General features: G+C 37.4%; 1 protein-coding gene across 4 annotated transcripts in view; it reads right to left on the bottom strand.

Annotated features, from left to right (window-relative positions):
- Positions 1 to 3,649: 3,649 nt before the first annotated feature.
- ATL2 (atlastin GTPase 2) overlaps positions 3,650 to 11,911 on the bottom strand; it is a 42,241-nt gene continuing 33,979 nt past the window's right edge. For 2 of the 4 annotated variants that reach the window (XM_012727573.1, XM_012727575.1), the window contains exons 8-14: positions 11,539 to 11,677; positions 10,653 to 10,780; positions 9,511 to 9,567; positions 8,549 to 8,620; positions 7,471 to 7,902; positions 6,048 to 6,062; positions 3,650 to 5,951 (exon numbers count right to left, since the gene is read on the bottom strand). In XM_012727573.1, coding sequence (XP_012583027.1) covers positions 5,844 to 5,951; positions 6,048 to 6,062; positions 7,471 to 7,902; positions 8,549 to 8,620; positions 9,511 to 9,567; positions 10,653 to 10,780; positions 11,539 to 11,677 — 951 coding nt within the window. In that variant the 3' untranslated portion in view covers positions 3,650 to 5,843. The remainder of the gene's footprint in view (positions 5,952 to 6,047; positions 6,063 to 7,470; positions 7,903 to 8,548; positions 8,621 to 9,510; positions 9,568 to 10,652; positions 10,781 to 11,538; positions 11,678 to 11,911) is intronic. The other 2 variants (XM_012727574.1, XM_004686285.2) reach the window with 2 other exon arrangements.

Here is an 11,911-nt window from a genome sequence, read left to right as displayed (position 1 = left end):
CAGTTTGACTTTTTATAGGTTTGATGTCAAAGGTACCTCAACTCGGATAAGCAGTGAACAATATGCAGGACCATATTCTAGTTTCCTTCAAAAGTTGGGCTAACAATTCTAAGCTGCAATATCTGAAATGCTAGCCTGGCACAAAGCTTTCGAAAGATGGCCTTCATCTGCCCCCTGCTGTACTCTCGGTAAATGGCATGACTTCCTAACTCAGCTGCAGAAGACAAGGTACTAGCATCCTTTGCTGGACTATAAAATTGTGGCAAAAGGGACGGTGCCCGGGGGTCGCCACTGAGCAACATTGGCATACAGAGCACAGAGCACCGTTGACATACAGCAGACACATCCTAAATATGTACTGCATGATGGGCGTAGGGATGAGGAAGACGAGCTTATGCACTCTGCTTGCCTCAGGTATGTAAAGTTTCTGTTCTTACGTGTTTGGAATAAACCAGTGGCAATCCGGCATGCCTGGCGACCTCTAACAACTCCCAGGGTTAAACAAAATGATGGACTTGGAATATTCTGACTAAAGGAGGGAGGTAGATCATCTAATACTACTGCTCAGAAATAAATCTTTGAGAGTTTAGCATCGAAAGGTCGTGAGGTTTAAAAATAATGAGGGAGGGAGGTAGAAATAGAAGAGGGAGAGAAGAAAGGAGCTGAAAGATGGAGCTTTAGCCTGCAGCGGTTCTCAGTCCTACGGTACCGTACCGGAGTATCACCTGGGGAATCTGCAATCCAACATCCAGGTCGGGACGGGTACTGCGATCCTGATGCAGAATTGAGAACCACTGGATGATGTCATGTTCAGAGCCATGTGGACATAAATGGATTCTCTTTCCGAGGATTAGTGAGGGAGGGTAAGGAGTGTGAAGCACCTAGGAACTGCTCCTAACCATTGAAGGCAGAATTGTCTTCTCCAGGACGGCCAAAGGTGTAATTCGGCACACGGCCTCTAGAGGGCAGCGATCTACTTCTAGGAGTTCGTAAAGAGCTGTAGATTAGCGAAGATGTGCACAGATGTCAGCTGTTTTCAACACACCAAAAGTGGAAATGTCAAATGTGCAACATTACGAAACTCAGTAGATTATAACAAAATTAAAGGCATCCTCACAAAAAAATAATATGATTTATTCTCAAAAAGTTCACATAGGTCATTAAACGTAAAATGTGTTAAAAATTATGTATAGCATGCTATCAAGCTCATACTTAACCTTTAGCCATTAATACATATAACTGAAGTACCCCAAAAAATCAGTATTTACCTCTAACAAGCTCATTATTAAATGCGATTGTTTTTTGCATTCTGAAAACTTCTTGCATATATTTTATATGAGAGGGAAATGTCCTTTGATTGGGGATGGTTTATTTTGAAGAAATGGGTTTATAATGTAGCCCCCAATTCCCACTGAAAGTAGGACTTTCTGTTTCTGTTATTAGGAGAATGGCATGGGTTTTGAGGTATTAAGAAAAAATACCTAAAATTTTGAAATGAAGGAAAAGACAGAACAGCATATCTTTTCAAGGTCCTCCTGGGCACTGTTTAACACACACCCAGGATATTTCTTCATCTAGCACAGTGGTTCTCAAAGGCTAATCCAAAGACCCCTGAGTTTCCCAAGACACTTGGGGGATTCTGTAAAGTTCCTTCTTTTCCAACTACATAAATGTGAGACCAGATTTTCTTCAATCAAAATAACATCTCAACTTCTGAATGCAGAAACATGAGAATAAGCCATTTAAGTATTCTATTTGCCAGGATGACACAATGATGTCTTTTTCTCAGGATATTTGGAGCTGGTTATTTTTCATAAATATCTTGTTTTACTTTTAATAAATTAAAATCTTTGGAAGGGTTTTCTGATAAATTGTCAATTGACCTTGTCAGATACCCAAGAATGAAAAGGGTCTTCAGGCCAGAGGTCAGGGATTCACTGACCTGTGTCTGACTTTGCTCCCCACCCTGAAGGGCTCAAATCCCCAGCACCAGCCCGAAGACCCCTCCCAGGGGGGCTCATGACTCCTGCTCCTCCAGGTTTGCTCTGAACAGGCACTCCTGTTCTTTTCTGTAGGAAGTGAATACATTTGTTTGTTACCTGATTTGTATGACAGGCAGGTTGGATTTTTTTTTTTGAAGACTTTGATAGCCAGTAAAATCGTGGCAGATTTACCAGAGACATTCAATGATGTAGCCCTGAGCTTCTTGCTCTGTACTGTAAGATGGATGCAAGAACTCTGTGAAGTCTGAGATCATTCTTAATGATCTTTTACCTAAAGATAGTTCCTCAAGGAAGTACTTTTGTGAAGCAGATTTGAAGCAACATGGCAGTTCAGAATGAGTATCTAAGACTGGGGTTGTCATTTGGGAGAGATCTGCTCACTTTATGTGGTGATCTAGTGAGCACACAGGTTTCCTGAGTTATGTGGAGCTCTAGCCAATCAATCAAACCTGTGGGAGGTGTCGTGGAAACCTCCCATCTATAACCAGTTGTTCAGCACAGGTAACTGTGTGGGGCTGGCCTGGGCCTCTGAAGGGGGTTGGTTTGGGGAAACTGAGCCCTACTCCCTACAGACACCATCCTCTAGAAGTGCGTAGTAGAACATAGGTTTGCAAACCTGAGATATCAGACACATCTACCTCATAGGACACTCCTATCTCATAGGAGGTGCATTAAGTGCTACCATGTGTGGAAGTGCTCAAAAAGGCACAAAGAGTTTTTAAAGTATCTGTGGTCCCATTCCCAGATCTCCTAATACTTATCTTTAGGCATCGTTAATGGGGTCAACTGCACGTTAACTTTGATTCTGAGGAGAATCAAATGTCACAAAACTGTAAGAACCTAATAGCTGTAAGGCGCTGAATATGACAAGAGCAGATCATTTCCTCAGTCTCAGCTCCAGCAAACTGCAAATCTGAACTTCCTAGGATTTAGGGAGACTTAGGAATTGGCATTTCTAACTGGCTTAGGACAGTCCTAGTTCAGCTTCATTTGTTCAGAAACCAAGTGGAAGATTCCCAAAGTTCAGTTCTCTCACTAGAGAGACATGCAAGTAAGATAGTCATCTGATTATCTAGCGCCAGCCAAGTGAGAAGACAGCACAGCTGCTAGCCCCCCAAGCTGATTTAATCACCCCACAACTATCCGAAGAATGGAAAAACACTTCGGTGCACAGACCAAGTCCCGTCAACTATGAGAAATCAGACAATAAATGAAACAGGCCTCAGTGTGTGCGGCAGACCTGAGCAACCTGGGCAGGCAGATGATCCACTGACCAAAGCCAGCCCCGCACAAAAGCACAGTCCTAACTGCGAAGATAATTTATCATTAATCATTTCTTTAAAAAAAAAACAACCTTGCCAATGTAGATTACTAAGGAAACTATACCACAGAAGATACATCAACACCAGAATTATTTTTAGCCAATAGTTCTGAGTTTGTCTTTAATCCCTTTTCTTGTTTCTTGCTTAACGGTGTTCCAAAGTCCTCCAGCTAAAACCCACATACTTTTTCTTGGAAATCTTTATAGAATTCATCTTTGGGGAAAACTCTGACAAAAAAAATACTAAGAAACCCAACGGAACTGGATGCATTACTCTTTTGTTTAAAAAAAAAAAGTGATGTGCTTTTAAGGAGAATTGCTGTAATACAACAAACTTTATTTTTTCATTCATAAAAACAGTCCACAGCATTCATAAAACAGGGTGGTAGAAGAAATAAGAGACACTTTTCAGATGGATTCTTTATGTCGAAGAACAGATGAGTTGGTAGCAATTCAATACAGATGGGAACAAATACAATTCACATAAAAACAGGATTTCAAAGGGGGAACGTAGGAAATTTATCAACCAAAGTTAATTTAGAGCTTTCGGGCATGCAACTCAACATCTGAAATTTCTCCACTTGAAACCAAACTAGGTGTTTTGATAGGTGTTCAGAAAGGAGGCTACAAAAATATTGGAAAAATGTCAGTCTTATATTTACCACCAAAAAAAGGCGAGTGAGAGAAAAGAATCAATCCCCAGCTACACCCAGGCTGATCATAACAAATTTACCCTAACAGAGACAGACACAGAAAAATAAATGTGTACAAGCTTATTTCTGAGGTACAATACCTTAGAGCTCTTTTGGGTGTTTCCTGCTCATGCTCTTTCGGTATAAACAAATATGGTTAAAGTAATGGAATACAGATTTAAAGAATTTCTTTAAAAAAAAAATCACAGGTTTCATTTTATATATACAACAAATTTTTAATTATGTACTGAAAATAAATTACAGGAAATAACTTTAAAATGCAACAGAGGACAAAGTCACAATAAACATTCCCACTTAATTCCCTTGGGGGTGGGGGTGAGACTGCAGTGCTCCAGGAAGATAAATATCACAAATATATCAAAAACTTCAAATTGCCTATGCATTCACACACAGACATGAGCCACAGACATTCCTTCACAGGGACTGTACTTATTAGCCTACCACAGAACCAGATTTTGCCATAAACTACAAAACTTTTAATACAAAATCGTATTTATATATTTATAATTCATATACATGCCCTATCTGTGATTTTAGAAAATAAAAGCTACACACTGTACAGACACTCTTAACTCATAGCTGTAGGCAACATTTTTGGATGGAATTTCTCCCCCAATAAAATTAATGGCATATTTTATGTACATGAAGGCGAAACTGCATAAAGACAGTTCAGTTTCCCAGATATGCATCTCCTTTTAGGGCAGGTTTATAAATTTAAAAAGGCAAGACAAATGTACACCTCAGAATCACTTTCTTAGCTACAAGAGTTGTCATGTGATTGCTGTGAAGTTTCGGACACATGCATTTCTGTAATACTGGCATTGAAGGCAGTAAAGCAATATATACTTTTAATGTAGTGGCTCAATAAAGGCTTCATTGTCATTCCCATCTGATTCTTGATACAGTGATTCATAACTTCTCTAAAAATTAAAATCTCAATGAGACACTGTGTTAGAGACTCTAAATAGATTTCTTAAAATATTTCCCTGAAATATCCTTTTACATAAGACAAAGTTCACTAACATCAGATGAAGAAAAAAAGGGGAGAAAGGGTTGAACATGGCACAAATGAGCATGATGAAACTAACGCTCCTCAGCCAGCCTCCAGATCTCAGGAGCCATGAACAGAATGCTCAAAACCAACAAACAATTTTCACACTCTGTGGCAGCCATCTGTGAAGCCAGTTATACTAAACTACTTCTACAGTTGATTGTAAACTTTGGTTTATTTTTATTTGAGTTCTCATTGTACAGCAAGCATGAAAAAAAGGGAGAGTGGAGTCCATGAGGAGATGAACTGTCAGTCTGTCTTTAATCTGGCATGATGAGACGCCTGGTCAGTCAGGCCTGCTTTGATGGAGTTTGTTACAGATTGCCTTATGTTTTCCTCCATCAAATTATCACCCAGGGGCTTCAATACCTGTGGTATGAGAAATGTGCAAAACAAATAAAAACATGAGGTAAAAAAAGAGTTACATATAAAAATAGATATAAAAATTCAATTCAAAGCAATGATGAAAATAACCAGGACTGTGGGAAATAAAAAGATGCGTCTCCCAAAAAAAAAAAAGGCATGATGCTACAAACAATGCAGTTAGACACTTGATAAAGCAACGAACATTACTTTCCTCCTAATCAAACCATGTACAGTTCCTATGAGACGGATGTGCAATTCCATACCCTATATGCAGCATCAAATCTGGTATGTATACAGCATTTATGCAGACCGGCCCAGACGGTCCTGCTTATTGTCCTACATGTGTAAATGTGAACACTTCAGATAGAGAAAAAAGGTAAAAATACTGTCTAATTTTTCTTCTTGTTATTGTTGGATGACAGTCGCTGTCGCTGTGCTGACGAAAGAGCACGGTGGACCATTCGACGTCTAGTAACTTCAAACAGTTTGGAAAACACCTAAAACATGGAGTGATTCGTTAGGAGAGTGACGTGGAGTGCTGCGCAGTAAAGAGCTTAAGACTACAAGAATTTAAGACTTTGTAGGTTTCTCACCTTCCTGGGACTCCTCTGAAGCAAAAGAAAAGAGAAATGCAAAGACATTTAGACAAGGTTCTTGACACCAAACAGACCTTCTCTGACCGTGACTATACTGAAAATTATTCTACAAACTTTAGATTCTTCCATTTAATTGTTTTGTAATAAGGGCTCTTCTAAAATCTTAGAAACAATGCTATGCAGGAGCTGACTGGTTTCCAAAAGAAGACATCGTACAAGTATTGAAATTCATATTTAAAAAAAATTCATGTTGCAGTAAACAAGTAATGGTCCAAAATTTTAATGTAGTATATATTTAAGTGAGGCTCTATGAAAGCTTTTCAATCATCTTCTGTTAGAAAAATATCAAAGGAATATGTGGTAGTGAGATTTTTATCAGAGATTAAAAATTTAACAAATATCCAAATCAATTTGAATAAATAGAACATTTCCCTAAGGAAAAAATACAAAAGCCAAATTAACAGTTTATCAAATCATAATGATTTTACTACAGGAAAATCAGCATCCAGCTAACTTTCTTCAAAAAATGGTTGACTTCTTCAGTCTGAATTTAAAGCCAAAACAATCATGGACCTGTATTTCCTAGGTCTTCAAATATGGTCAAAACTTCAACTCAAAAATGGTATCTGAAAGTGACTATTTTACTGTCCATCGGTCGTAACTGCGGCTTTCACGCTGGCACTTGACATAAGGCTCAAGCACGCCACGATGACCATTTTAATGACAACATCCTTGAGTGGAACTTTCTGTACACAGGCAATTCCAGCACACAACTGACAACACACCACATGGATTTCCTTAGAAGATACTTGTCAGGAAGGATGAATTCTGGTTTGAGGTAAAAGATCATGATTTGACTGGCTGAGGTAAAAGATCATGATTTGGCTGGCAGAGGTAAGAGATCATGATTTTTAAAGACGGTTCTTGGTGGCACTGTCTTTTCCTTAGTGTTTCCATAGTACAGACATCAAAGTTTCTTTGGCTTAAGAAATTCCTATACGGCTGTTCCTTGGAGTGCATAGCAATGGCTACTCTTCTTCGTAGCAGGCGACAAAAACAAAAAGCTATCCAATATTATTTTTTGGAATAGAAGCATGCACTGCTCCTTGCCAGTATTAATAAGTGACATTTTTCTTACCTTCACAAATCACTACTTATATTTTCTTTTCTCAAGGCCCCTTGTCTGGCATAAACAGGCCTATGACTAAGAATCTATCAGAGGATAATCACATTATGACTTTAAAGGAAAAAAAAACTCTTCTGTTCACATTCTGTACTTCACATTCAGATTGCACATTAACAAACCAGAAAACATCCTTTTGCTATTCCTAATACAGAGCAAGGTGTCAAACGCTGCAAGGGCAGGAAGTCACAGAGAGGAGTTAGTTAGTCACTGAAAAACCAAAAGATAGATACCAACCTGTTCCCACAGTGTTTCAGCAATCTGATCAATCATTGTTCCAATCTCTCTGAACTCCCCAGAGTATTTCACATATGCCCACGTACAAAGAGATGTCAGTGCCAACCCCATGACAAGGTTACACAAGACAGCTATAGAGTTTAGGCCCACGAAGCCAGTCAGTCCTGAGATTATGTACATAGCAAACATGACTGCAAAGAGTGTGGCAGGGGTACGAGCAGCATAGAAGATGTTTTTGCCATCATTGTGCTTTATAAAATTTGCATAGGTTTCTTCGATTTCAGCCTCAAGCTGGTCCTGATAACGATGGCAGAATTCGTCTCCACCCATTTTTTTTACAGAACGAAACTGTTTAAGAGCCACTTCCTTGAGATCCAAGTGTTTTCGCTCCAGATCTGAAGGTGCAATGTAAGGTTTGTCCCCACCGCATACCTGGACAGACAGGATACAGGGCCGGTTACATGCTAGGAATAATTTATACTTGAAAGAAATTCTCTGCTCATGTTTCAGCCTCAAAAAAAAAAAAAAAATTCAAACCTATAATTGTTTTAAATGTGTTCTAATAGCTCACATGTAATTTGACTTATTTATTTCTTACATGTTTAACTTACTCAAGCAAATCAAATCTTCAAATATGACAAATGTCAGCAAATACAAAAAAAGTTATACTGTAATCTATGTTGACTATAATCACCGATATTGGTATCAATAGAGGACAACAGACGGGAGGCAACAGAGTAAGTAAAGGGCACACTGATGCCTGAGGTATCAGCAAGCTTAGCGCAGAAACTGCTTTGTCCTAAGCAATGTTACTGCCATCAGAGGCTCCCAAGAGCAGCACCATGAATCACTACGTGCCAGAAAACATTTCAGGGTAGCTCATGGAATAACTCACCACCCGAGTCCTGCACTCTAGTCATGTGACTGACTTACTTAGTTTAACTTCCAGCAGAGGTGATAAAAGAAAATGAGCAAATGATGTCACATAACAGTGCATATGGAGTACAAATTAGTCCAATTCTCTTAACTATGAACCTCTAATTCACTCTAGTGTCAGGTTTAAATTTTAGTCACAAACCTGTTCCATGCTTTTGCAATAGACATCTCTTGCTCCTGCTACTGCAGCAAGATTATTAGCTTCAGCTGTTGCCTAAAAAATAAAATATGCCAATTTTATGTAAAAAGTACTTAATGTCTCCATAAATTCTGATTAATACATTAAATACAATAAAAAAAAGTCTGAAAATGAAACAGACAAAACAGTATCAGCTTTCCTTTCCCAGGAAAGGGAACACCGCTAGAAAGGGCAGAATGATCGCCTCTAATTGGCTGCCTGCCTGATTTTGTGCTGTGTAGGTTAAAACGGGTTAGCAGAAACTACCATGCATGTTCAGGACATAAAATTAAATGGATAGAACCCTGAAATGTGCTCAGTCTCCAGATGTAGAGAAGCAAGAACTATCTTGATTCTGTCTCTCTCTCTCTCTATCAGAATTACACATGAGACATTTTGAAATTCACAGGACTGATTATATGATTTTTACGACAAAATACTTGTTTAGTCCACTATAAAAATGAGAAATTGTCCAAAGTTGCAAATATTTAAAAACATGAACTATGTTAAAATAGCACTGCCCAGAAGTACACCTTTTAAAAATTAGAAAGAAAAAAATCAATATTCACTAGAAGCTGCTCTATCTCATTAATCCCAAGAGAAAATGAGTCTTACTTCAAACCTCATTTATTGTCACGGACTCAGAGAACAAAGAAGCTTGGTGCAGGAGCACCCACATTAATTTATCTTCTGCAACAAAAAACTTCCTCCACTTTTTGAGCATGGTAGGAAAGGTACTGAGGACTCATTTCTGATGGCCTATGTGTATAAGGCCTATAGTCTCGAGACACAAAAACTTCATATAAAAACTTTTCAGACCCATGACATGTATAGTTTTAAATATCTAAAACTTATTTGTATACAAAGGTACACCACCCAATTTTTTCTCCTTCATAAATAAATACATGTAATAACGCACACACTACCTGAAGCATGGACTTTGGATGTGGAAGTTCCTCTCCTTGATAAATTTTAATGTAAGCCTAAAAATACAGAAGGCTCATTATATCAATAGGTCATGCAATCTGGCTCTACATCTCCAAAGAAATAAAAGCCATTAACTATAAAAATGTTTCACATTATTAAAAGGAAAGACTAAAAATCATACTTAGTCCTTTTCTCAATATTATTAAGCACAATGCTGCTAAACAATATCCTAGAGAAATGTTTTCTAAATTCCAAATTTCATAAAAAAGTTACCTCATATTTTGAAGTTACAGGTAAGGTATCATCACTTTATGAAAAGAAAACCATAAATTTGCCTTGTTGCCAATGTTTCAAATAAATGTTAGTATTTGACTCTGACTAGTTTAATACTGTACTTCAGTTTAAGAAAGAAATTATCTAATTTATTATTTAAGAGTAAGAAGGAAGAAATGGGAGTTTTAGTAATTCTATTTAGTAATTTTTCACCTGGACTTTCACTGACTCTAAATTAATTCACAAAAACAGTATGAGTGATCATCAAGTAGACATTAAGTGGATACAAATACACTCTAAATTAACTATATTTGCCCTTCCACATATCTCTTTATTGTGAAGACAATCCTTGACAATTGTCCTGATCTGGCCTGGCAAGGAAGCTATAAAAACAAAGGAAGTACAGAGAAAATAAATCTTGTACATATTTACTTGAGCTCAGAAAACACTTTTATCACTTTCAAGCTCTTCTTATCAAGCAAGTCCTCAGAACTGAGTGAAAGCTTTTATGATATCTGAAGGTAAAAAGTACTTCTAGTACCTACTATCATTCATTCATAAATGATTGGGTGGCATTAAAGTAATATGGCAAATGTTAATTTAATTCTCTTCATATGGAAGCTGGAAAAAAAGGTGGCTAATTCTGTAAATAAATAAAACCACTGTACAGAAATGTAAGTTAACTGCTACAGTCTTTTTATACTGTATGTATCTTTTTATACTGTATGTATACCTTTAAATACTGACACAGCCAAATTAAAGATTATGATTTTTTTTTGCTTTAAAGTAATTTCTTGTACAGACATGAATTATAAATTATCTATAATTCCAATTTAGACAAAACCATTTAAGCTAAGAGGTTTCCTACCTTAAAGTATTCTACAAGATCTCTACAAGTGACTTTAGATCCACTTATCTCTTTTTCCACCAAATTTTCAGGGGCCAGCAACAATGGGACCAGATTTCGAAGCTCTCGTTTAAAGTCTTCATCAATATCTAGTGGACATGAAATCAGTCAACATACTAATGTAAAAAAAAAAAAAAAATGTCTTTACTGGTAATTGTTCACAAAATTCTGCCTCATGAGTACCCAGTATCTTAAATAAATCAACTTCTTAAAACACATTCAAATAAATTTATCTCATCCCCTAGCGAAAAATAAAATCCCTGTACTCTACTTTCCCATTTTCCTCATCCCCCAGTCATTTTTTTCAACTTTGAATTAAAAAAAAAGTTGTGGTGTACCAAAACAAATTTCACATTTGTATCAGCTAAATTATCCTTTTCAAGAGGCAAACAATCCATAAAACTGTACTGTTTGAGTACGAGATCTTATTTTTCAAATCATACTGTTTTCATGAATACTCAAGTGTTTTGCCATCATACTCCAAGAGTACTAAATAAAACATAAACACAAAAATTACACTATCCTCCCTGAAACAGAGAGACTTAATTCTGACTGAACCAATACAGCATCAGTAAAACTATTCAGCAGACAGCAAGCATCTGAAATACTGAAATATTCTCAGTTTTCAGAATTTTTAGAAGACCAGTGCTGAGCAACAGATTACATGAAGTAGTTAATCATTATTCCAGGCATTATCAATAAACCAATGGAAACCAGAAAGACCACAGAGAACATCACACAATCACATCATTAACAAGACAGAAAATTTAAGCAACCATGTATTTTTAAAAAACTTTCAGCCTCTAAAAAAATAAGTTCTGATTTCATCAAGAATGGGAATTCCCACCTTTCAGTCTCCCATCAAAACTAGGATTAGTTGCAACTTTAAGACCAGGATGTGGTAAAAGGAAGCAACCAAGATTTGAGAAACAATTGTGAATGTGCTTCCTTACATTCTGGAGCTCTTCATGTTGATTTTGTTTTACCTGAGGGTAAAAGGACACAGGGTGAAGGTTGTAAACGAGAGAAAAGCTGATTTTTAAAAAAGCACACTCTCCCATACGTGAACACTTAACTTAGGTGCTACTCCAGATGGGTGTGTTTTGACAATATAAAATACTACTAAAGAGGGCCCTCCCTGGTGGCGCAGCGGGTTAAAGCACAGCACTAAGAAGCTTAAGCCACTTCCGCATGAGTTCGATTCCTGCCTGTCCGGGAGG

This window comes from Condylura cristata, unplaced genomic scaffold (genome assembly GCF_000260355.1).
Source record: "Condylura cristata isolate star-nosed mole 26May11 unplaced genomic scaffold, ConCri1.0 scaffold00020, whole genome shotgun sequence".
In the NCBI taxonomy this organism is placed as follows: Eukaryota; Metazoa; Chordata; class Mammalia; order Eulipotyphla; family Talpidae; genus Condylura; species Condylura cristata.
This window is presented reverse-complemented; position numbering and strand designations above follow the sequence as displayed.